A 23,293-nucleotide genomic window follows, 5' to 3' on the forward strand; every position below is an offset into this window, starting at 1 on the left:
AAATTGCGACTTCATTTCCCTTTGCCGAACAAACAAATGTACATGGCTCCATTGACGGAGCCATGTAGTCTAGACGGACCCTAACTGAGGAGCTAGTGCACACTAAGTGCTTTGTCAGTGTAGACACCATGAAATTTACAGCAATATAGGTTGATTTACTGCACAGTAACTTGCCAGTGTAGATGCAGCGTAAGACTGAACAGGGGAAAGGATCAGGCACAAGCTAAGAGGCTAAGTTGTGAAAAAGATTATTAGAACTACTCTTAAGGTAAGAAATTGCATGTAATAAGTTTCTTAATGTATTAAGCTTAATTGGCGTGTTTTGTTTATTTAGGCTTAGTAAATAGCTTTGATCTGTCTATTTTCACTTGCATTCACTTAAATCCTATTTCTTATACTTAATAAAAACATGTGTGTTTATTATCAAGCCCAGTGTAAATAACTGTTTCCTTGGGGGTAGGGAAAGACACAGATGTGCATATCTCTCTTTCATTAATAAAGGGGGTGAACATATGGACTAAATTTTTATACCGAGTAAGATGGATTTATTAGGGAGTTTGGTTCCTTTTGAGCATTGTGTTCCTGGATGCTGTCAAGGCCCTATAGCTGAGCCCTCCCAGAGCTGAGCTGGTTCAGCATCTATGTTGTTCTGCTCCAGGGATGTTACCCAAACTCTGTGCCCTTGCTATGGAAAACTGGAGCATCTGGCCAGCAGAACAGGGTGGTGAGAGCTCCCCAGAAGGCAAGTAGGCGGGCTCAGTGGCATGATCAGCACACCAAGTGACAGCCCAAAGGGGATCTCAAAGAATCTCATATTCCCATGACTTTAAGCACAATCCTGTGACTTTTGAATGCTTGGGTCTGACGATGCTGACTGATGGGAAAAAAAATGTTGTTGTCAGTTAGCATGATCCTGGGGGGTCTCTTAGAGTGTTACAATTATTAATTATTAAATAATACACCACAATTATTTTGAAATAATTGAAGTTATTTTGAAACAACAATGCAAGCGTTTACACAGCAATTCTGTTATTTTGAAATAATTTTTGAAATAACGGACAGCTTATTTTGAAATCTGTAAACCTCATTCCATGTGGCATAATGCTCATTCTGAAATAGCTATTTCGGAATAGCAGTAGTGTGGACACTCCACTGCTGCTATTTCGAAATAGCTCCTCCCCAGAGCCATTCAAAATAATTAATTTCCATTGCCTCCTGGGACTCTAATTCGAGGTAGCACATCCACATTAAGGAAGCCTGCTTTGGACTAATTTTGAGACTTCCCTGTAGTATAGATGTGCTATTTTGAAAAAAGCTATTTCGGGGGAAAAAAATCCAAAATAGCTTATTTTGAAATAAGCATGCTGTGTAGACGCACCCTTAGTGTGTCTGCTGTCTGATCATTGCCTCTGTGTATAGGGCAGAGAACAGTGGTTTAGCCTCTGCACCTTGTACAGCCAAGGCCATACTTAGGATTTATGAGGCCCTACACAGTACAAGCGACCTCCGACTTGCAACGCTATTGGTTCCCGGGGAAGCGTTGCAAGTTGGGGGCGTCGTGACTCGAACTCTCATTGACAATATGCGCCATCGTAAATGTGGGCTGGGGATGTCAGTCGGGGGTTTTCAGCCCTTTCCGCACTTTAAAAAATAGTTATAAGTGTGTGTGTGTCGGGGGGGTCACAATTCGGGCAGTCGCAACTCGGGGGTTTCCTGAACTATTAAACTGATGACCCTATGCCCAATTGCAGTCCACGGGGGAGAGGGTTGGTTTTTAAGATATGTGATTGTATAATCTTCACTAACACATTAATGAAATATTTTTAAACAAATCTTAAACTAAGATCCTGTTGACTAACACAGTCAATTCAGAAACTCATAACACATACTAGGGATTAGCAAATCCCTGTTAAGGGCCTATATCCACTTGAATGGCTCTTTCTTGGGTTTAGTGTTCTGCAAATCTGGCAGGATTTTTCACTTTGAAGTCAACTAGATCCTCTCAGGAGGAAACAGAGCCACAGGACAGGGACAGGAAAAGGTGACGAGTGCACATTGAGATCCAGTGGTGCCCCCAATTTTCGGGTGCCCTCCCCAGCCTGTGTACAGTGCTGACTCAGAGCCATGTCTCATACAGAGGAGCCCCACTTTAACTGGTGCCCCCCCGTTGTACTAGGTCGAGCTTTGAGTTAGCACTGGAAGAGACACAGACGAAGGGCAGCCCGCAAGGGCAATGGGAAATGACCCGAGGGCTCCGTGCGCCCGCTGTGAGCGGCCCGCTGGAGAACTACATTTCCCAGCAAACCTCGGGTCGCCGCCGCATGCGCATTGGGCGCTTCCAGCATGGCCACGGTGCTGTCCCGCGCGCTGAAGCTGCCAGGTAGGAGCCCGCTGCGCTGCGTCAAGCCGAGTGGGGAGGGCGGGGCAGCGCCGGGCCAGCTCGCGGCGCCCCTCGCGCCGGGACCGACCCGCGCCTCCCTCGGGGCCAACGACATCCGGAGTTTTGTGCGGGGAGGGAGAGACCACCCGGACATCCGGGCCCGGGCAGCTTGACGGGGGCGCCCCGGCTCCTGGGGCGGGGGAAGGGCAGGGGGGGGGTCCCTGCTTCTGGGGCGGGGGAAGGGCGGGGGGGGGGGTCCCGGCTCCTGGGGCGGGGGAAGGGCAGAGGGTCACTGCTCTGGGGATGGGGGAAGGGGAGAGGAGGGGGGTCCCTGCTCCTGGGGTGGGGGGGTCTCTGCACCTGTGTAGGGGAGGGGAAGGGCCACTGCTCCTGGGGTGGGGGAAGGGCAGGGGGGGTCACTGCTCCTGGGGTAGGGGAAGGGGGGGTCACTGCACCTGTGTAGAGCAGTGACCCCCCCCTCCCCATCCTCTACACAGGTGCAGTGACCCCCCCTTCCCCTACCCCAGGAGCAGTGACCCCCCCTGCCCTTCCCCCACCCCAGGAGCAGTGGCCCTCCCCCTCCCCTACACAGGTGCAGAGACCCCCCCACCCCAGGAGCAGGGACCCCCCTCCTCTCCCCTTCCCCCATCCCCAGAGCAGTGACCCTCTGCCCTTCCCCCGCCCCAGGAGCCGGGACCCCCCCCCGCCCTTCCCCCGCCCCAGAAGCAGGGACCCCCCCCCTGCCCTTCCCCCGCCCCAGGAGCAGTGACCCCCCCCTCCCCATCCTCCTGGGGTGGGGGGAAGGGGAGAGAAGGCCGTCCCTATGGCTGGGGTTGGGGGGAAGTAGGAGTTAAGTTGGAAGCAGATGGTGGGGGTCGCTCACAGAGAGCCGGTAACTGCGTTTATTAAGTATCTTAGTCTCTCTCCACCCTGTCATGCACTCTTCCAGCGTGCTATTCTGAGATGAAGTAACAGTGCATTTTTGCATACACTTTGCAATGCTTTACTTTCCATTTCCTACAGCTCATATTATGATGGAATGTATTTGATTTTGAACAGATTTAGAATAACATTTAAATTGCTGTCTTTTAAATACCTTTTGCAGTAAACTGATGCACAGTGTTAAAACATAAATCAATGTAGGAAAATGAAAGCAACTAATTCATAGCAAAAATAAAGAAATGTTTGATTCATCTTCTAGTATGTCATATAAATAACCTACTCTTGAAACCCAGTCTCCAAATTCAATTTCTGTCTTTGCCTTTATCTGGGTAAATATGAAAACCCTGCCAAATGTGTGTAATTTCCAATAATATGTGTTTTATCACTGTATTCAAAATGGGACAAAGGAAATATATCTACACCGTGGTAATAGTGAATTCAGAAAAAGTGGTTGCTTTTTGGAGAAGCACATATTTCCAACGCAAAGGTACAGCCAACCATACATTTCTGTGAGAACATTAAAAAAGAATTATACCGAAAACACATCTGAAGTGTGTATTTTATTGTAGAGCAGGCTGCCAAGGTTTTGCTAGAGCAGTGGTCCCCAACCTTTAGAGGCTGCTGGGCGCCAGGGGGCGTGGCTGTTCGCCTGCCGGGCGCCAGAGGGCGGGGACACATGCACGCCAAGGGGCAGGCGGCCCCCCCCATAGATGCATGCTCGGGGGCGGGAGCCCCCCCTCAAGCACCGCGCTCCCGGGGCCGGGCCTCCCCCTGCAAGCGCCGGGGGCCGGCGCCCGCTCCAAATGCTGCGTGCCCGGGCCGGCGCCCCCCCCAAGCATCGCGCGCCCGGGGCCGGCGCACCCCCCCCCACAAGCGCCGCGCGCCCGGGCCAGCACTCCTCCTATGCGCCGCGCGCCCGGGGCCAGCGCCGCCCCCCCTCCGCCCACCCTCCAAGCGCCGTGCGCCCGGGGCCGGCGCTTACCATGCGCCCGGGCTGGCTCCGGCACGATGCATGCACCATGTGCCCGGGGCCAGGCCAGCCCTGAGCACTTGGCAGGCGCACACAAATGGCCCTGCGGGCACCGTATTGGGGACCACTGTGCTAGAGGATGGGTGGAGCCAATAAAGATGGCAATATTAAACCAATGGGAAACAGCCCCATCAACCTTCGTGTCTATTGCTTGTACACAGAAAAACGCTGGAGCAGAACTAGTACACCAGCTACTGGTGGTTGGGACTTGACCTCGGGCTCCTCCCTACTGGTAGGTTTCACCAGCTTCTTTGTACTCCCATACCTTTGAAGTGGAACCCACTAGGCAGTTGACATCGCTCTCCCCCACTGGCCTATGAGGACTGTGATGGTTCCTATAAGGTCCCATTTTGAGAATTAATCAATCCAGGGTAAGGTCTTCTATCAAACTGAAGATCTACTCTAGTGCTTTGTTTCCATTTACAGAGTAGTTCTCAATAGGCTATTGTTTGATTAAAGAGAATGGAACAGCTGTTCAAAGGTGTTTACTTGTATGTACTGTATGTACTGTATTGGGGCATTGTTGAAAGAAGGCAGAATGAAGGTTGCTTTGGTGTTTTAGAAATTCTGATTCTTGCTAAATTCAGCATTCTGTAAGTGGACAATATATACCACCAAGCAATCGTACGTTTTCCTCCAGATAGATTTGTCATTAATTTTTTCTAGGTTTTTATTTACCAGGAAAAGATATGCTGGTAATAGGAATTGTTAGTTATTTAGGCAGTTTTGCATCCTGCAATTTATATTCTGTGTCAGCAGGCCTCCACACTCTCACACCAGTTAGACACTACCAGTCCAGACCTCACTAGCCATGCCCTGACCTTTAGCTGCATTCCCCATTCCAGCCTAGCTTTTAACCCACTACTATACTCAGGACCCCCACCACAAACAAAGAAAATATTTTCCTGAAGTTTTCACTCCCAAATATGGGATAGGGATGTTACATTTAGATTAACTAATTGAATAATCAATGGGAAGCAACTGTCTAGGAAGGAGTATGGCAGAAAAGGATCTAGGGGTTATAGTGGACCACAAGCTGAATATGAGTCAGCAGTGTGATGTTGTTGCAAAAAAAGCAAACATGATTCTGGGATGCATTAACAGGTGTGTTGAGAGCAAGACACGAGAAGTCATTCTTCCGCTCTACTCTACGTTGGTTAGGCCTCAATTGGAGTATTGTGTCCAGTTCTGGGCACCACATTTCAAGAAAGATGTGGAGAAATTGGAGAGGGTTCATGTTCTCTAGACCTTTTATCATTCTTTTTGCTCTTCTCTGACCTATGAAGGAAGGCTGAAAGAATTGGGTTTGTTAGGTTACAAAAGAGAAGACTGAGGGGGGACATGATAGCTGTTTTCAGGTATCTAAAAGGGTGTCATGAGGAGGAGGGAGAAAACTTGTTCATCTTGGCCTCTGAAGATAGAACAAGAAGCAATGGGCTTAAACTGCAGCAAGGGAGGTTTAGGTTGGACATTAGGAAAAAGTTCCTAACTGTCAGGGTTGTTAAACACTGGAATAAATTGCCCAGGGAGGTTGTGGAATCCCCATCTCTGGAGATATTTAAGAGTAGGTTAGATAAATGTCTATCAGGGATGGTCTAGACAGAATTTGGTCCTGCCGTGGGGGCAGAGGACTGGACTCGATGACCTCTCAAGAACCCTTCCAGTCCTAGTATTCTACGCATGGATGGAAAAGATTAGAGGGAACATTGCCCCCAATCTCTCTCCATTGTTTCCTACCACTTGTCTTCATTTTGTTCCCTCCCTATAATCTCCCTTTCTTTCCTGCAGCCCCGAGTCCCTTTCCCCTACCATTCTCTCTTCTTCCAGGAAGCATTCACATGCCTGTTTTTTCCCTCAAACTTCCATAATATTTCCTCCAAATTAAAAATGCCATCTGTGACTCTCAAATTGCAGCAATCTCTAGCCATTCAGTCCAAAGCTTCTTGGGAGGAGGCTTGTGCTTAATTTATCCTGAGGTATGTTAATTGAAGGATGAGTTCATAGCCATCAGTTTCAATTAGGTCTGTGATTCAGTTTAACATTATCAGGCAGCAGAAGGAAACTGAGTTTCTGGCAGAGCCTGTAAGTCAGAAATCCTTCCATCAAATGACTCCAAATTTGGATCACTAACCCACCTCTGCACTATGAGAGGCAGCAAGGTGGGGGGAGGAAAAAGGAGCCATGTGTCTGTCCATTCTTCCCCCTCTCCCTCCTGCTGCCTTTGATAGACGCAGCGGGGAGGGATAAGGGAGGCTGCTGCGAAGCAACCTCTGCCCACAGCTGGCCAAGGCTCTCTGTGGGCAGAGGCTACTCTGGCAGCTGTCCATGAGGGTCCCAGTGGGAGCTGCCCCCCCACCTCCGTGAATAGGGGTGCTCCGGCAGCAGCCCCTGTCCATGGCCAGCCCTGGCTGCCATGAACAGGGGCTGGTGCTGGAGCAACGCCTGTTTGTGGCGGACAATGCTGGCTGCCGTGAACAGGGGTTGCTAGACTCAGTGCAAGCCAGGACCAAGTAGTCCCAGCTCGCACTGGCCCAAGGCGCTGCACTTCTACATTTTAAACTTAGTAAGAGTCTGACAGCTCTTACTACATTTAAAATGCGGAGCCAGCACGAGCTGTTTCGTGGAACTACTCCCATTGTGGCTCTGCAAAGCAGTTCTTATTGATTAATCGTGTAGTCGATACAAATCAACTACACAGTTAGTCAGATAACCGCAATTTAACATCCCTGCTCTGCACTCTCCTGAGGTACGCCAGATTTTAAAGAAAGCTGATGAAACAGATTTTAGAGGACTTAGAAAGATCAACCTTTAAAATGAAGTTGAGTTGCAGCCTCAACTATAGCAGCCCTGCTATGTCTCTAGAACGTTGCTTTAGCTCAGTGGTCTCCAAGCTTTTTAAGCACAAGATCACCTTTTTAATTTAAGTGCAATCCAAGATCTATCTCAACCCCAAACACCCTTGTCTTGCCTCCTTTGTGCCCATTCTCCGAGGCCCCGCCCCTGCTCACTCCATTCTCCCTCCCTCCTCCATTGCCCCTCACTTGTTCACCAGGCTGGGGCAGAGGGTTGGGCTGCAGGCTCTGGTCTTGGGCTAAGGGATTTGGAGTGTGAGAGGGGCTCTGAGCTGAGCCTGGGACAGAGGCTTGGAGTGCACAAGGGCTTCATGACTAGGGCAGGGGTTCAGAGCTGGCTCCAACTGGGCACTGCTTACCTCAGGAGGCACCTGGGTATTGGTGCAGAGGGGCTAAGACAAGCTAACCTCTGTCCTGGCCCTGCACCACTCCCAAAAGCAGCCAGCAAACTCTATCCCAAGTCCTGTTGTGCCCCATCTCTGCTCTGTGTAGATAAGATACAGGGTTGGAGGGGCACACCGTGACATCAGCACCCCTTCCTCTCCCTGCCATGCCTGCCAGCAGGAAGCTCCAGAAGTGTCAGCTTCAAGGCAAAGGGCAGGAGGTGTGCAGCAGTTTAGGGAAGAGCAGCTGAAGTGCTGGCACTTGACAGCCTCTTGGCCAAAACAGTCAGGATCACCTGTCAGGTGCTCCAAGATCTACCAGTAGGTCCCGATCTACTGGTTGGTGACCATTGCTTTAGTTAAGTCTGCTTCCATTTATAGTGAAGCAGTTAAGGACTCAATGAGACTTAACTGTGTTGTCTTCTTTACATTACAAATATTGGATAGTTTACATTAAAGTTACTATTTCAAGCATAAGAAAAGAAAAAGTGAAGGTTCTTTTGTGATATTCCAGGTACACTTGCAACATTTCTATTGTTGGGAGAGAGATTACTGATTAGGCTGCTCAAATTGCTAACATTTTTCCAAACTGAAGAATTCGAAGTTTGGCTGCTGCAATGCTATCTCTGGATATTTTATACATTTAACAATACAACAGTTATGTACTAAGCTGTACATTTAAAGAGAAAAACAGAAATAGGAACAACTACTTCAGTGCAGTATGATTGAATTACCGTTATCATGGGAATCTAAAACTTTCTCATTTCTCCTCTGAATCATTCCCATTTATCATATAATACACGTTTCTGCAATTTCCACTTTATATAGTATTTATATCTTTCAAGTGTTCCTTTAAACACCTTGGGGCACAAGTTTAGCATGTGGCATCACAGCTTGTTCCCATGGAAGCAACTATGATGTCAGAGAAACTTAGATTGTGACATCACTGAGTGGATCAAGGAGGAGGAGGAGATAAAAGGTGAGAGAAAGAGGACCCTGCTTGGATACACTACAAAGGCGAGCAACTGAGGAAGGGTTCTACACGATTAGAGCTTTGAATTAAAAGATTGCTAAGAGGACAGTCTAGGACTTAGGCACGCAGAGAGTTAAGCATGAAGATAAGGCATCTTGGCAGAATTCAATTTTTATTTTTCTTTAAATGTTGACAGATAAAAATGCTTAAACAGTGATGTTATTATCAATTTACATTTTCACAGTTATGCAACATTATAGGGAGATCTGACAGTAGTGAGGTGTTCATCACTAATTGTTTGACACTAGATGTTAAGACTGGTTATTCAAATACAAATTGAACATCACATTTAAAAATACACAAGGTATAAGTATCCTTAAATCAAACTCTAGTAAGTTCACAAGTAGAATTTTTCTTACTTTCTCTCTCTGTAAATGTTAATTATTATGAATGGAAATATTTTTTCATGGGTTGTTGTGTACAATAAAATCAGCGCTTATTGACATATGCCAATGAGACTCTAATCCTTCCAAAACTGTTTCTCATTACAGACCCAGAGAGCATTAGAGGAAATTAAGCAAATCCTTGAGGTGGTTTTTTTTGTTTTTGTTTTTTTTTTACCTTGGGAAACTAAACTGTTGGAATTGAGTTTTTTTGGTAGCATCTCACTGAGATCTGGTGGATAAGCATTGACCCTGCTTTTCCACTTATACCTCATCCTTTCCAACCACACTCATGACCTGAGTGTAGACAAAGGCATCCTGTCTTCTCTCTCACACTCTCATTTCTGTGGGATCTGAAAGCACAGAGAGCTTGGTCTTTCTGCCATTCCCGCCAGCCATGCTTGACTCTCCCCATTTCTCTCCTCAGGGAAAAAGAGCCCGGACCTAGGGGAGTATGACCCTCTCACTCAGGCTGACAGTGATGAAAGTGAAGATGACCTTGTACTCAACTTACAGAAGAATGGGGGAGTCAAGAATGGGAAGAGTGCCCTGGAAGAAGTGCAGGACCCAGACTCGGACGTGGAGGTTGAGGTGACAAAGCAGCGGCTGTCGGAAAGTGCCCCAGATGGGTACCCTGCCGAAGCCACTGGCAGTCTGGAGCACAAGACAGCCTCTTCCCTGATGCCTTACCTACGCACAGCAGTCTTTTTGCTTACCATGGTTATCTCCATGATCCTGGTGCTGGTGTGCGCCTTTCTCATTCCCTGTCCTCCTAGAGATTTGCATAATACCTGGAACCGCAACCTCGGTCAGGAAGCAGGTGAGAGACCATTGGGCACAGCAGCAGTGTGAGATTGGAAGGGCGAAGCTCACAGGCTCAGTGTGGGGGAAAGACTCACTTGGAAGAGTCACTTTAGAGCAGAGGAGCAGCAACTTTAAACCCCTTCACTGCAAGTGCTCTGAGGCCACAAACAGGCCTGTGCAGTGCTGTATGGGGAGGGACATAGCTGGGGGAGCAGTACCGCTTCAGTGGGTCTCCTCTGGATTCCTTGATGGTTGGTTATTCAGACCCCTTTTCTTTCATGCTTGTTCTCTTCTCCATGGTGCAGAATGGGATTGGCAGCCATTCTGATAGCAGCTCCTTATTTGCTTTGAATGTCACAGGTGGGTTGCTGTTCCCGCTGGAGCTCTCGGATGTGAATGGTGATGGGCTCCCGGACATCCTGCTTTCCTTCACAGGCCTGATGAATGCTAGCGTATTGGGTAAGATGTTAAAAAAACTTAAAACACAAGAATGGTCCTGTAGCACTTTAGAGACTAACAAAAATATATAAATAGTATCATAAGCTTTTGTGGGCGCAACCCACGTCTTCACAACTGCCAACTTCACTTCATCAGGGATTCCAACCTCGATGGCTCTTTTGTCAGGTTGTCCAATTTTGTTTTTGTATTTTCTCCCTGTCAACCATTATGCATGGGAGTTCCCCATACCATCTGCAGAGCTGCCATACTGTCCTCTTTCAGACCTCTCCATAAAACAGCTCACTTCTGCTGTGAAAATCCCAGCTGATATATTGATTGACAGTGGTAATGTTACTGCACCAAGCTCTTTAATGTGAAACAGTCCCATCAACCTCAGCAGGCTGCTTCTCGTTTCTTTGCTAACATTTGCCTGGGAACACATGGGATAACACATCAGAAGCATCAAAATAACTTGGCTTGTCACTAAGTCCTGCTGTTTTCCCACTGCTCCAAGATTCATGTTTCTACAGCTTCCCAGCTGCCGTTTCAGTGCATCTCCACAGCCTGTCTTCACCTCATAGTGACGTGAAATATGTTCCAATCCCAGAAGCACAGTCAGGGAGTCAGGGCCCATTTTATTGGATTGTGTTGGCAATCTATGGTGCTTGAGTATTGCAATGGTTGGAGTAATATGAATACAGATAGGAAGGAAAATTTCCCTTCCCCATGGCATAGGGCTGCGTAAGAAAGGCCCCATGTACTTCATTACAAGCAAGATGTAAATTCCACAGCAGGGTCTCTGGAGTCCAAGGGATTCTGGTGCAGCAGATAGAAAATCTGATGGTAGATTAATTTAAATTAAAAATTGTGAAGGTATTGAATTTCAGTTTTTGCAGGAAGCAGATTTTTGTACTAACCTCACATTAACTGCACAGAAGCTTCAGGGGGTAGCCAAGTTAGTCTGTACAGGATAAATTTAAAAAACCAACGAATAGTCTCTTAGAACTTTCTACACTAACAAAACATGTAGATGGTATCATGAGCTTTCGTGGGCACAGCCCACTTCCTCAGATGACTAGAATTCTGAGTTTAGGATGTGCAGACCCAAAACAAATAGGGGAGGAGGGAGAACTAACTGCACAGTTAGTGATGCTGTTAGGGAGAGGCCCTCTGGATAAGATACCTTTGGGACTCTTAGCACCTTGGAAGATGCAGGGAGCGAGTTTGTGGTTGCGACATAAGCACATTGGTTGGATATTTCTGTTAAAGTGATTAACAGAGTGTCTGATGTTAGGCTGACATTAAACTTATCATTAGGCATTTGATTAAAACAAATTGAGGCTCTTCATACTCATTTTAGCTATTATTTTGTGCTATCTGCTGACTCAGGAAGACATTATACTGTTTGACACTGATTGTATGTTTTCAAGGTGTTTTCCACAATATCTAAGGCTAGAAACATGGGGGGACGTTTTTTTTCCTTTTTTTACCGAAAAGGAAAAAGCTCAGATTGCGGAGCCAAATTCTTCTGCCACAGAATCACAGACCATGCAGGGCCCTGTGCCTAACTAGCCAGCTACCTAAGAGAATGGTAATTGCAACTTCTTGTAAGCATTAACCTTTGGCCAGCAGAAGGATAAGTGTTAAAAGGAACAATAGTCTAGTCTGGTATGACAGCAGATAGGATGATGAAGTGAATAGACCTGTGGTTGATTGGGTAGGGCAAATAATATGTTTGTTTGCCATCCAAGCACAGAAACGTAGCTTCACAAATTTCCATGGGCAGATCCTGTGAGCTAGCAAGGGACTGAAATAACCAAACTCATGGGATTCTTGTGAATGTGACTGTTTTACTCTTTTCCAGTTGAGCACAGCACAGAATAGAAGCATAACTGAACAGCATGTCCCCCTGAGATAACTGTACCTTGTTCATCTCTCTCCTTTGATTGCAAGGGACTTCACTTCCCTTTTGTGTGTCTGCAGGTGTTTCTAGGCCATCGGTAACTGTGATGGCCCTTTCGGGCATGAATGGCAGCACCCTTTGGTCCAGCCACATTCCAGAAGAGATTCGGAGTGTGCAGTGTAAAGGACTGACTCTCGCAGCCCCAGCTGAGCCTGTCTGCCTTGTGACTGGAACATCCAAATTCCTCAGCCTTCTCCATGCCTCCTCAGGTAGTTCCAGGCATAAATGTGTGGATGAACTGACCTCCTTGAATAATTCAGCACCTGATGGTAGCAACTTAGGAAGAAGTCCATAGCTAAAAGAAAACTATAGAGTACTACAGAAGATGATCTAATCATTAATGAATAATGAATAGAAAAATGTGTGAATTCTTATTTATTGGGCACCTGCTCAGGTCCCTTACTGGACTGACAAACTGTGTTTAAAATCATATTCCTTTATCCCCTCTGTGGAGAGGATGAAGATGCAATGGGGCTGTTTCCTGTTGGAAGTTTAACTAAGACACAGATTTCCTTTTCCAATATCTGTGCCTCCAGATATGAGTTCCCATCTGTTGATTTCCCTGGGAGTGTCTGCCTAGCTGTGACATCATCAATCAGGCTTTACCATTGGCCAGTTAGGACAGCTGGTGTCCTGCAAAAGCCTCTCTCTTATTTAGGACCTGATCCTGACAGTTGTGTTGCAGGTTTGGAATTAGGCCCGGATAGAGATGCCAGAATGCTAATAAAACGAAGCATTTGCAGACTAACTCAAGAGCATTTCAAAGCAATGGGAAAGAATAATCCCTCTTTCTGCTGGGTATGAATTCCATGGCTGCCTGCTCTAGGTTGGGTTTGGTACTCATCCTGTTGGGTGGTAATGCCTTCTCTCTCTTCCTCCTTCAGGAAGGGTTAGTAAGACACCTTGGGAATTCTCATGAATTCTACCTTCTTGAAGTGCTGCACTGCTCAGATGTTCTCTCCTCCTTTAGGGAAAACCATCTGGACACTGAACCCAGCCCACCTGCCGAGTGGGACCCTGGCTGCACCAGCTGTCCTGTTGCCAGATTTGGATGGGGATAAAGTTGGAGATTTGGTAGTTCTGGCTATCGGAGAGACCCAGGTATAATACATCCACACAAGAGCTCTGAATGGACCTGAATCTTTTGAGGGGGAGCAGGGACATGGTCTAAACTGAGTGTAGTGGCGGAATGGCACATCCAAGTAGTATCCTTACCTCATATTCCTTTTAGGTACAAACCTGGCTTCTTTCTCCTGCTTTGCAGCACAGAATCAAGTAGTAATTACATTGTCATTTTTTTATCAGTAGGGGTGTTAAATTTCGATTAATCAACTAATTGAGTAGTCGATGGAATTTCCATCGACTGCTCGATTAGTCAGTAAGGGAGGTGCTCGCTATCCTGCTGCACCCCTTTCTTGTACATCTCAAAGGGTGAGGAGTAGCAGTCGGGACAGGCATGAACGGCACTGTTTCAGTACCTGTTCATGCTGTTTTCCAACTGCCCTCTGCCTCCCCTGCCCTCTGTGGAGACAGTGCTAGCGGGATCTGGCTTTTAAGCTGGCTCCCCCCAGCACCGGCTCCTGCTCCACCACCTTGCTACTTCTCTCTGATAGAAGCAAGGCGGGAGGAGGATGGGGGAAAAGTGACTAGTCAATTTCCTGCTCTGCTACCCAATAAGCATTTGCTTATCGGGTAGTGGACTAGGTGCTTACATCCCTATTTATCAGCTGGCAAATTAATGTCATTGTGGAATTAATCATTGCTCACTGACTGAGACATGAGAGAGACACTCACTTTTTCCTGTGCGTCTCTCTTTAGCAGTTACTGCTTTTGTTTTTAATGTGAATTTTTAGCGCTAGTGAAAGCTGACTATTTGACAACCCTGGAGAATGGTCTTAGCTATAGAAGAGAAGTCCTTGTCTGACAATAATGGTGCAAAGTTCCCCTGTGCTGCTCCCTGCACAGTGACTTAGAAGGTACTGCCTTTAAGCTTGATGGGGGAGTTCAGGATCCGAAGTACATTCATTCACTGGCACCTCTGCCCAGAATGTTGAGGGGTTTTCTGACAAGGACATCTTAACATACGGCGCTAGACCAAGACTATTAGCTCACGTGGGAAACCAAATAGAGAAGGTGGCTGGGAAGGAGAAAGATGTCAAATGATTTGTCACCCGATATATGCTGCTGTGTGGGGAGGGAATGACAGAGCTTTTCATTCTGGGGCAAAGCGGCTTCTCACTGTGTGAGAGACAGCTCCCAGAATTCCTTGCATCTTTCTAACCTTTGCAGCCAGACTTATGCTTTATCCTGGTATCGGGCATGACAGGAAAACCTCTGGGTGGGCCCGTGAAGTACAGCATCAATGGAGAAGGAAAACTGATCGGTCCCCAAGCCCACACTACCAGTCGAGGAGCCATCTATATCCTGTTTGGTTTTGGTAAGATGGGCCACTTTTGCCACTTCCATTTGATCTTTTTCTAAGGCACTTTAAAGCTGGAATAGCTATGAGTTCTGCCAGGACATTGGTACCAGCCCTCCCACTGGTGAAGGCTGAGGTTGGAGAAGATGGGCTCTTTGCAGTCAGTGTATGGAACGGCACCGAAACACGGATACCTGCTCGCAACTCCTAGGGCTGGAGTGGCTTGGATCTCCTCATTGCTGCTCCTACACCTCTTCCTTTACTATATCCTGCTTGGAGAGGCCAAGACTCTCCTCCTGCTTTTATTGATTGCTATCCACCTGCAAGTAGTCTCTGACTCTTATGCTGTCAGGACTCATCCTACAAGTGAGAATCTCAGTCTTTGCTCTCCCTGTCACATATCTGCTAGGTAATGTCCAGGCAGTCGCCCTGAGGGATATCTTTGCCCAAGCCAGAAACCGTGACAGCTTCCCTCCTATTCTGCAGCAGGAGGAGTCAGAGTGGGAGAAGCGCAGATCTGTCAACTTATCGGAGCTCATTGACATTTACAGGTGGGGTGTGCTCTCACCATTCAGGCTATGCTGTGGTTCTACCTGGGCACTGCTGGCCATTCCCCTTCCCCTTCGAATATCTCTGTCCACCAGAGTTGCCGGGGCAATGCCTGTGACATAAAGAACTCCAACTTCCTCCACTGTCCTAGTGATTGCAGTGGCCAAATACCATGTATTATAAAGAGAACCGCTTGTTCTTCTGAGCCCTTGAGCCCCCGTTACAACCATATGTCCAGGGAAGCATGCCTGCCCTTAGAAAAGGCATGTTTCTAAATAATGAGTCCAAATTAGCAACTCGGTGGACAGCAGAGTGGTCTGGGATCATGTAACCCCTAGAGTCTCTTCACTCACCATGCAGTGAATCACTGCTCAGCAGGACCTGAGAAATTCTTCAGTGTGGCTGGGAACAAGGCAAGAAAGTAGCAGGGCCCAGTTTAGATGGGAGAGTGAAGTGGGGATTCAGTCACAGGAAAAACCCTAGAACCCAAACTTCTGTGGATTAGAGTCTCTCATATTCAAAAGTGCTTAGAGCTCGGCATTGACTGTTTTTATTTAAATAAGCAAACAAAACCTGGGAAACCCAATTTCCTCATGTCAGGTTTCTGCCTCTCGTAGTGGGGGCGTTGAGTTCCTGCAGATAGTGACAGCTTCAGATACCAACTGCAGTGACCTCCTCATCACCACAAAACACAGCCTGACTCTGCTGCGAGGAGAGGACCTGAAGCCCCGCTGGAACCTGGAGCAGCAGGACATTCACACGTTAGTTACACTTTGGTTTTTTCTGTGTGTCCTTTTTCTGTCTCTCTCCTCCCGGCACACATGCTCTGGTGGGTATAGCCTGGAATTATTCCTCAAGCTTGTGGGGATATGAGAGAGAGAGAGAGAGAGAGAGAGAGAGCGCTGTGGGAAGGGGAGGGGAGGGAATAACTGGAGGAAAAAGGAATGGAAGAAAGGGACCGATTGAATAGTTTGAGTAGCATACATCTTAGTGAGTTGAAAGGGGGAAATTCATCCCAGTGCAAGAAACCAGCATGTGGTCTGGGCAGCACTTAAGCCCTCAAGATGATGGCGCATATGTTCTGTGCTGGCCCTCTGCACAGAGGTATATTTCATTCAAAGAACCTAAGGAAGCTGCAAAATGTTGTGGGACAATAACAGGACATGACAGCCACCCCAGTATTAACTGATTGAATGTATACCTGTGCTTAGTTGGCAGCAGTGTTCCCGCTAAGATTTTCCATCTATAAATGGAGTGAGTTTTGTCTTGAGCCCCAGTATTGAGGTCATGTGCGCTTGTTCGAATGTGTGCCACCGTGGCACCCAGGTTATTAACAAAAATATATATATATTTTACACTGTTAAGGAAGAAAGAATACTAAAATAAGGGATAATTAACAAGGTGCATGACTTCAAATGTTTATGTAATATGAAGTCAAATAAAAAGAAAATTAATACCGCAAAATTTTCAGTAGCCAACTTCCTCTGTTTATAGCCCTCTCCCAGACCCTTGCCCTTCTGGACTAGATGATTTCCCTTCTAGTCCTGTGATTACTGTCGGAATTCAAAACACCAAAGGGATGTTGGAGGGTTTGCTAGCAATATCAGAAGTATGAGATCCAGCAGAAAAGTCTGAACTACAGCATCTCTCAACTTCTATTAGGATACCAAGGCATGGCCACCGTGCATGAATGCAGGAACGCTGAAAGAGTGAAAGATGTATCTAAGCTCCCTTTGTGCCTTCTGTATTTTCCATCTAGCCAGAAGCAAGTCCAGCTGCTGGTGTATGTTAGAGCAGCCTCAAGGCTGCTGTAAGTCTGCACTGCCCACAGTTCCATAGAAGTCATAGGAGGCCAAGAATAAGCACAATGCAGCACTGTTCTAGTTTTCCTCCAGAATGCCCCTAGCTCACGAGCTTGGAAGGGGGGGACACCACAGAGCCATTTCATTGGCTCTAAGCAAGATAGGGAGTCCCCTACCTACACTGGGGGGTAAGACCCAAATAGGGAAGTGAGATCACTGGAGTGCAAAATGGCCACACTGTATGATGTGCATAATGCTGCACAAATAGGATGGATTCCCACTGGCACAGCCAGGCAGAATCTGGGGCAGGGCGCTCCTTTGCCCCCTTTGCAGTGGTGCTGGGAGCCTGTGGCACACTATTGGAGGAGTCAACATCACCTTCTCCTCCTGGCTGGGTCCCTGTCTTGTTCCCCTCCTCCCACATCTTCCCGCCAGTGTCTGAGCCGTGTGGTTGCTGTCACCACAGGGCAGCAGAGCAGCAGCAGGACAAATGGCAGGCAGCAGTGCATGGGCTGCAGTAGGCCTGGGGCGGCGAGCCCACAGTGACATCAGAGCACTGAGCAGCGCCGTGATGCACCTTCCCCTCAGGAAAGCTCCCCAGTCCTGAAGCAGCAGGGAAAGGAGACTCACCTGAGGGCTGGGGCGAGGGCCTAATGTCTCCAGCATCATTCATGCCTGCTCTTTCCCATACCCCTCTGCCGGCGATGATGGCAGATGAACAGCAATCTGATCCCCCGCCACAGCAACTCCCTGGCACCCCCCTGCTGCATCAGAGCCCTGGCTGCCAGAGCAGCCACCATGCAGCTCCGGCTGGGCCCTGGCCCCAGCTGCCCATCATGCAGTCTTGGACTCCAAAGCAGCTGCCTTCTGCCATGCAGCTGTGGCCCCAGCCCTGGCTGCCGGAGAAACCGCCGTCCGCCATGTGGCTCTGACCCCAGCCCCTGCCACTGGAGCAGCTGCCGCCTGCCACGTGGCTCGAGGCCCCAGCTGCCAGAGCAGCTGCCACTCGCCACACAACTCCTGATGCAGGAGCAGCTGCTGCCTGCCATGCAGCCCTCCCTGGCCACAGCTCCAGCCTTGGGGAAGAGGTGAAGCTGGAGTTGGGGCCACATGGTGGCTACCCAGCCACATGACCCTACCCCGGAGCAGCTGAGCAGCTACTGCGCAACTCTGCTGAAGAGGTGGGCAGGACTCAAATTCTTGGTGTGTGCCCGTGAAGGTGCACACCTTAGAGGGGGTTGACAGAAATCATTTACTGACAGCATAAACAAGAAACTTGTTTTGATACCAAGAAAGGTGGAAACAACTCTGAACTTAATGTTAACTAGCAGGCAGAAATGTATACAAGAGACAAGTGCAGAATCTTCATTAATTGCAGTGAGCACTGGACTAATGGTTGTGATATCCTAATAGAAGGCAAGATCCCAATGAGGACACAGTGATTACTTTGAAACTGTCAGATTGCAAAACTTATGCAGGAAAATGATAAAGATGAAATGAAAGACAAAGATGGAAAAATAGTTACATCATAGAATCATCTTGCAGCCTGTACAGAACTGTGGGAAAGGCCCAGAGGGGCTGTTTTTCCTCTGTGGGCAGTTACAAGGAGTAAAACTGAGAATAAAACATGCATCATAAGATAGAGAAAGGGATGAGTTTGAGAGCTAAAAGAGTGTCATTTAATACATAAAAATCATGCTTAAACAACACAGTGCGAAGTACAAGCTGTGCCAGGAAGTGACACACATGAAATGGCAGGATGGATGGTGTATCAGACATGCAATATTTATGCCCAATGCCTATTCCTGAGGGCTAAAGAATTTTGGATAGAGGAACAAAGGAGGATTCTGAGGAGGAAGTTGGGGACAGCCTGGGAAGCCTCACGTCGCTGCTGGGGATAGTGATGGCAATGCTTTTATCTTCATTGGAGATTGGTGCCGATTACAACTGCCAGTAAAGCCAGACCAGCACAGATCGTACCCCAGGTTCCATCCTGGACAAGCTCCACAGTTTATAGTGCTTTGCCTGTTCACATTAGAGTTTGTGTACAAATGCAGCTACACTGGTAACTGGAATCGGCACAACTTCCCAGCATAGATAAGGTTTAAGGATAGACTAGTAGTACAATTGGATAAGTGGCATTCATTAGTGTCAAACCCTCCCAAGTTCTGTTTGGGACAATCTTTCCCTTTTGGAAAAATGCAACAAAATACAATAACTGATAAAGGTGTCCTGTCCGATGTCATTTTATTGGATTTTCAAATAATTTTTTTATTAAGATCCTTTAAGATCTTAAAGGAATATCAGTAATCAGAAGGTATGGGACACAGTCTGGTGGAATAGAAATTGGTTAAGCAATTGAAAATTGTATTGTAAATTTTCAGAGGAGAGAAGGTTTAATAGCAAGCTAGCCTAGTAATGAACGTGGTGGCTGAATTGGTTTGTTAAACCACTAATTTGGAAAAGAGAGTTGATGTTGACTGATGCATAGCTAAAATGTTTTCAGTTTGGGAGAAACTACAGATGAATTCAAATCCACAGAGGAAATCAGCAATCTTGATGGGAAAGGAAATTTGCCTTAAATAAGTATATAGTAATATGCCCAGGCAAAAAGTAGTCTCCACTTCTTGTTTATGTCAATATACTTCAGAGATACAGGGTCCTTCAAAGGAAATAACTTGAGAAATATTGATGCTAGTTTAAAGATTTCTGCCACTGGGATCAGAGGCAGTGAAAAAGCATAAGCAAAGGGCATAAGCAAATACAGAACAGATTGTGATGATGATATATTGAAAAATGTTCTTATTTGGAGCATTTTGTCCAGAGCTGTCCACTTTAAGAAAGAAAGAACTCATATTCAAAAAGGCAGAGAGGCAAGCAAGATGGTTAGCAAACTCAGGAATTTATGTATGATGATAGAGATTCAAATCGAGAATTATATGGCATAGAAGGAGAAGAGTGAAGAGTCGAACTGAACTATTAAGATTAAGAAGAGTTTAGTTAACTCACTGATCCATAATAAGGGAACAAGGAGTAATATGATAAAATTAATGGTAGTTATATTTATAAGCAGTGCTGCTCCACACATCATATAATCAGTCTGTGAAACTTACTCCTGCAGACCGGCAAACAGTCAAAAACTGCTGATGGATTTTAGACTGTCTAGATAATTTTATGACTTAATACAAAAGTGTAGTTGTGCATGCTAAGGAAACGGTAATAAAATGTCAGGCTGCCTTCTGGTAAATTGATTATCATATGAATCTGCCAGGAATTTCTCCCTATGTTTATGGCACCAAATAATTACTTAGAAGCACTCTGGTTATTTTCCCTCCTCTGATGTATTGGTGAATGGTTGCTACCAGTCAAGGACTGTGCTTGGTGGATTAAAGGTCTGATCTGGTTTGGCAAATCCTGTGTTAGCAGAAGCGGGATGAGTGTCAATCAGGGAAAGATTACCTAAAAGTGGGTGCTCTGTCTTGCTGTGTTTGTTGCTTTTTCTGGTCACTGTTACTTTCTCATTATTTACAGCCAGCCTGCCCCTGGCTATTTCAGTGCTGACCAAACCCTGGACTTCATGGTGCAGGCTCAAAGCAGAGACAATTTGAAAAAGGTAAATCCTGGAAAAGCTAACACTTGGGGATACTGTGGTGGGACAGGAGAGAGGGCAGGATATGTGCTAGCAGTAAGGTCCCAAGTCTCTGCCATAATCATCTGTCTCTCCTCATTTCCATGACTCATACTGAGTGTCCCTCCCTTTTTTCAGATGCTGGTAGTAGATGGTAAATCAGGCCTCTCTATTTGGAGCTATGATCTCCCGTGTCACCTGCAGGAATCTGATGTACTGTCAGTGATGACTTTGGAGAGGAAATCTGTTTTTCTTTTCTGGGCTGATGAAATGCAGCCTGAATTACAAAACTTGGTAAGTGAGAGTCCTGTTCCCACTTGGAAGCTTTCTGCCTGACAAATGTTCAGTCTCTCCCCTTTTTCTTATTTTTTCCCTCAGTTACAATATTACCGAACATAAAACCTTCCATGTGGAATGAGTGGTGAGATGAGGTGGCCTCTTGGATCTAAATTCTGAATTGCATGCACGCGCGCGCATGTGTGTGTGTCCACGCACACACAGTCTGTTATTAAATCTACTACTATATTATTAATGTTGTCCCATAAATAGCTGCTGTTTTTGTAGGTAATATAAATGTGAGCTCCCCTATATCTGTTCAGCAGTTCAGATCTACACTGTCACTGGTAATGAGGTGGAACGTAATCCAACTCCTCAAGTATTCGTTTTTGACATCGAAGACAAGGTGGGAATACAGTGTATGTGGGCCAAGAGGGAGAACAAAATAGGAAGTGAAGGAAATTCCTCCTAGTGTAGATGGCATTATGCCCACCCACATCTACACAAGGAGGAATAATGTAATGAGATCATCCTCCTCAAGTCTGGAAAAGTCAACTGTTGTCATGTTATCTAAATGAAGGGAGAGAATAGCTATACCAGACTGTAACAGGGTGTGACTCGCCAACAGGGTGCCTGCTGCTGGTCACTGGGGAATTAGCTCAATTCAACCCTGGAATGCCCCTTTCCAGCCGGTGTCTCATTCGCTGTATCAAGTTTATGTGTTAGTGATTCTGCCACCTTACATTAGGGCCTGTGTCCCTCTCAGATTGCAGCACTCTCCCTTTTGGGTCTTGCCCTGCTGCAGTGCCCCCACATCCTGGGGTCAGGGAATCCCCAATCCTTGATATCCACCTTGCCTCAGTGACCCTTCTGCCAGTCGTCATCCAGCTCCTTACCTCAGTGGCAAACTGCAGTCTGAAATGGCCACTCATCATCAGCAAGGGGGTGTGGACCTGCTGCCCTGGCTGCTTCCCTGCAGCCCTGGTACCCTCAGGCCTTGCCTCAGACACTGCAGCGTGGGAAACAAGAGCCTTCCTGACACAAAGCAGGGCTGGAGAAAGGCAGGCAGAGCTGGGGAAGCTCTGGCTTCCTTGGAAGCTAGGTCCCTCCTGTTCCACAGTTGGAGCAAGAGTGAGCAAGTCTTTCCTCCCCTCCAGGAGCCTTTATACTGTGCTCAGCTGGGCCCTGATTGTCTAATATCTACCACAACTGCTTGCTCTATAGCCCCTGCCCTCTCCCACGCCTGGATTTAACCCTTGTCTTCCCTGCACTGTCCCTACATCTTGTCACACAGGCCTTTACGCCTTCTCTCTAAATTCTGTGGTGACTGTCAATAGCAATTGAGTCTCTTAACCTGGTGATTGTAGCTAATGACTGCAGTGTTTTCTCTAGTAGAGAAAGCAGTGAGAAAGTTTTGTGGGATGCTGCAGAAGCCTTTACTAGCCTGTGTTCCACTGGGACAGAGTGCCAGTGGGCTGTCTCCTAAAGTACAGTTTTCCTAAGCCCAGAACTCTTGTACATGGAGTGTGTGAAGTTCAGCTAAACATGCATTCTCTAGGAACACCACAGTGTAGGTTCTATAAAAGCTTATACTAGCATTCCACAGCTTCACAGGCAGCTGCTAGACTGGCCCAGGAGGATGGAAAGCAGTGTAGAAGGGAGAACTAGTAGAGTCAAAAAAAAGCTGCATGATCTTGGATCAAAACCGGGGCCATCACACACGCCTGTGACAGTTCTTAATGGAGAAAGCCCCATGAAGAGCTCACATGAACAAGCTCAGAGAGCAGCCTAACAAGCCACATACCCCTTTTCTGCTGTTCAGCAAGCTTGCAAGAGCAGGTGCAGCCTGGGAGCCACCAGTGGAGGACAACACCCAAGAGAATGTAGCTTTCTGGATGGTGGGTGAGTGAGATGGAGGGTGACAAGGGAGGAAAAGAACAAGAGCAAATAGAAGTTTAAAAATACTCAAAAATAGACAAGAAGGTGGGAAAAGACCAGAGAGTCCAAAGAAAAGAAAGAAGAAATGTGGCAGGACATGACATGAAGGGACATGGGGATGGGAGGGGGAATGCCTCACAAAAGGGGTTTTAGCCAAAAGAAGTTGATAACTGCTGCCTTGCAGCTTCTACAGAGCCACATGTCAGGACAGGATATAGCCTACAGGAGCCTGTGGACAATTTGCTTTCTGAAGAAGGGATTCTAGTTGCTCCAGGACTTGTTCTCTTAGGAGCTGGGCTTACACTGGTCCCTGCCTACTGGCCACTTGTGCTAGTTCTTGTAGCATTTGCAAAGTTTCACCTGCCACCCCCTTGCCTCACAGCAGTGGTCCCAGGCCCTTGGCCAGTTCACTACCTTTCCCTGGCTGGAGGAGAGAGGGGTTCTCAGAGTGTCTCTCTGTTTTCCCTATCTCC

At 47.1% G+C, this 23,293-nt stretch overlaps 1 protein-coding gene across 3 annotated transcripts in view; it reads left to right on the forward strand.

Moving 5' to 3' along the window:
• FAM234B (family with sequence similarity 234 member B) overlaps nucleotides 1-23,293 on the forward strand; it is a 43,543-nt gene that overhangs the window by 15,414 nt on the left and 4,836 nt on the right. Inside the window, exons 1-11 of one of the 3 annotated variants that reach the window (XM_025178618.2) lie at nucleotides 2,323-2,380; nucleotides 4,514-4,584; nucleotides 9,431-9,823; nucleotides 10,168-10,266; nucleotides 12,229-12,417; nucleotides 13,179-13,309; nucleotides 14,498-14,645; nucleotides 15,037-15,178; nucleotides 15,794-15,937; nucleotides 20,510-20,591; nucleotides 20,745-20,900. In XM_025178618.2, coding sequence (XP_025034403.2) covers nucleotides 9,685-9,823; nucleotides 10,168-10,266; nucleotides 12,229-12,417; nucleotides 13,179-13,309; nucleotides 14,498-14,645; nucleotides 15,037-15,178; nucleotides 15,794-15,937; nucleotides 20,510-20,591; nucleotides 20,745-20,900 — 1,230 coding nt within the window. In that variant the 5' untranslated portion in view covers nucleotides 2,323-2,380; nucleotides 4,514-4,584; nucleotides 9,431-9,684. Of the gene's footprint in view, nucleotides 1-2,306; nucleotides 2,381-4,513; nucleotides 4,585-9,430; nucleotides 9,824-10,167; nucleotides 10,267-12,228; nucleotides 12,418-13,178; nucleotides 13,310-14,497; nucleotides 14,646-15,036; nucleotides 15,179-15,793; nucleotides 15,938-20,509; nucleotides 20,592-20,744; nucleotides 20,901-23,293 lie in introns of those variants that run through there. The other 2 variants (XM_006110408.3, XM_075934990.1) reach the window with 2 other exon arrangements.

Source organism: Pelodiscus sinensis, chromosome 1 (assembly GCF_049634645.1).
Source record: "Pelodiscus sinensis isolate JC-2024 chromosome 1, ASM4963464v1, whole genome shotgun sequence".
NCBI classification, from domain to species: domain Eukaryota; kingdom Metazoa; phylum Chordata; order Testudines; family Trionychidae; genus Pelodiscus; species Pelodiscus sinensis.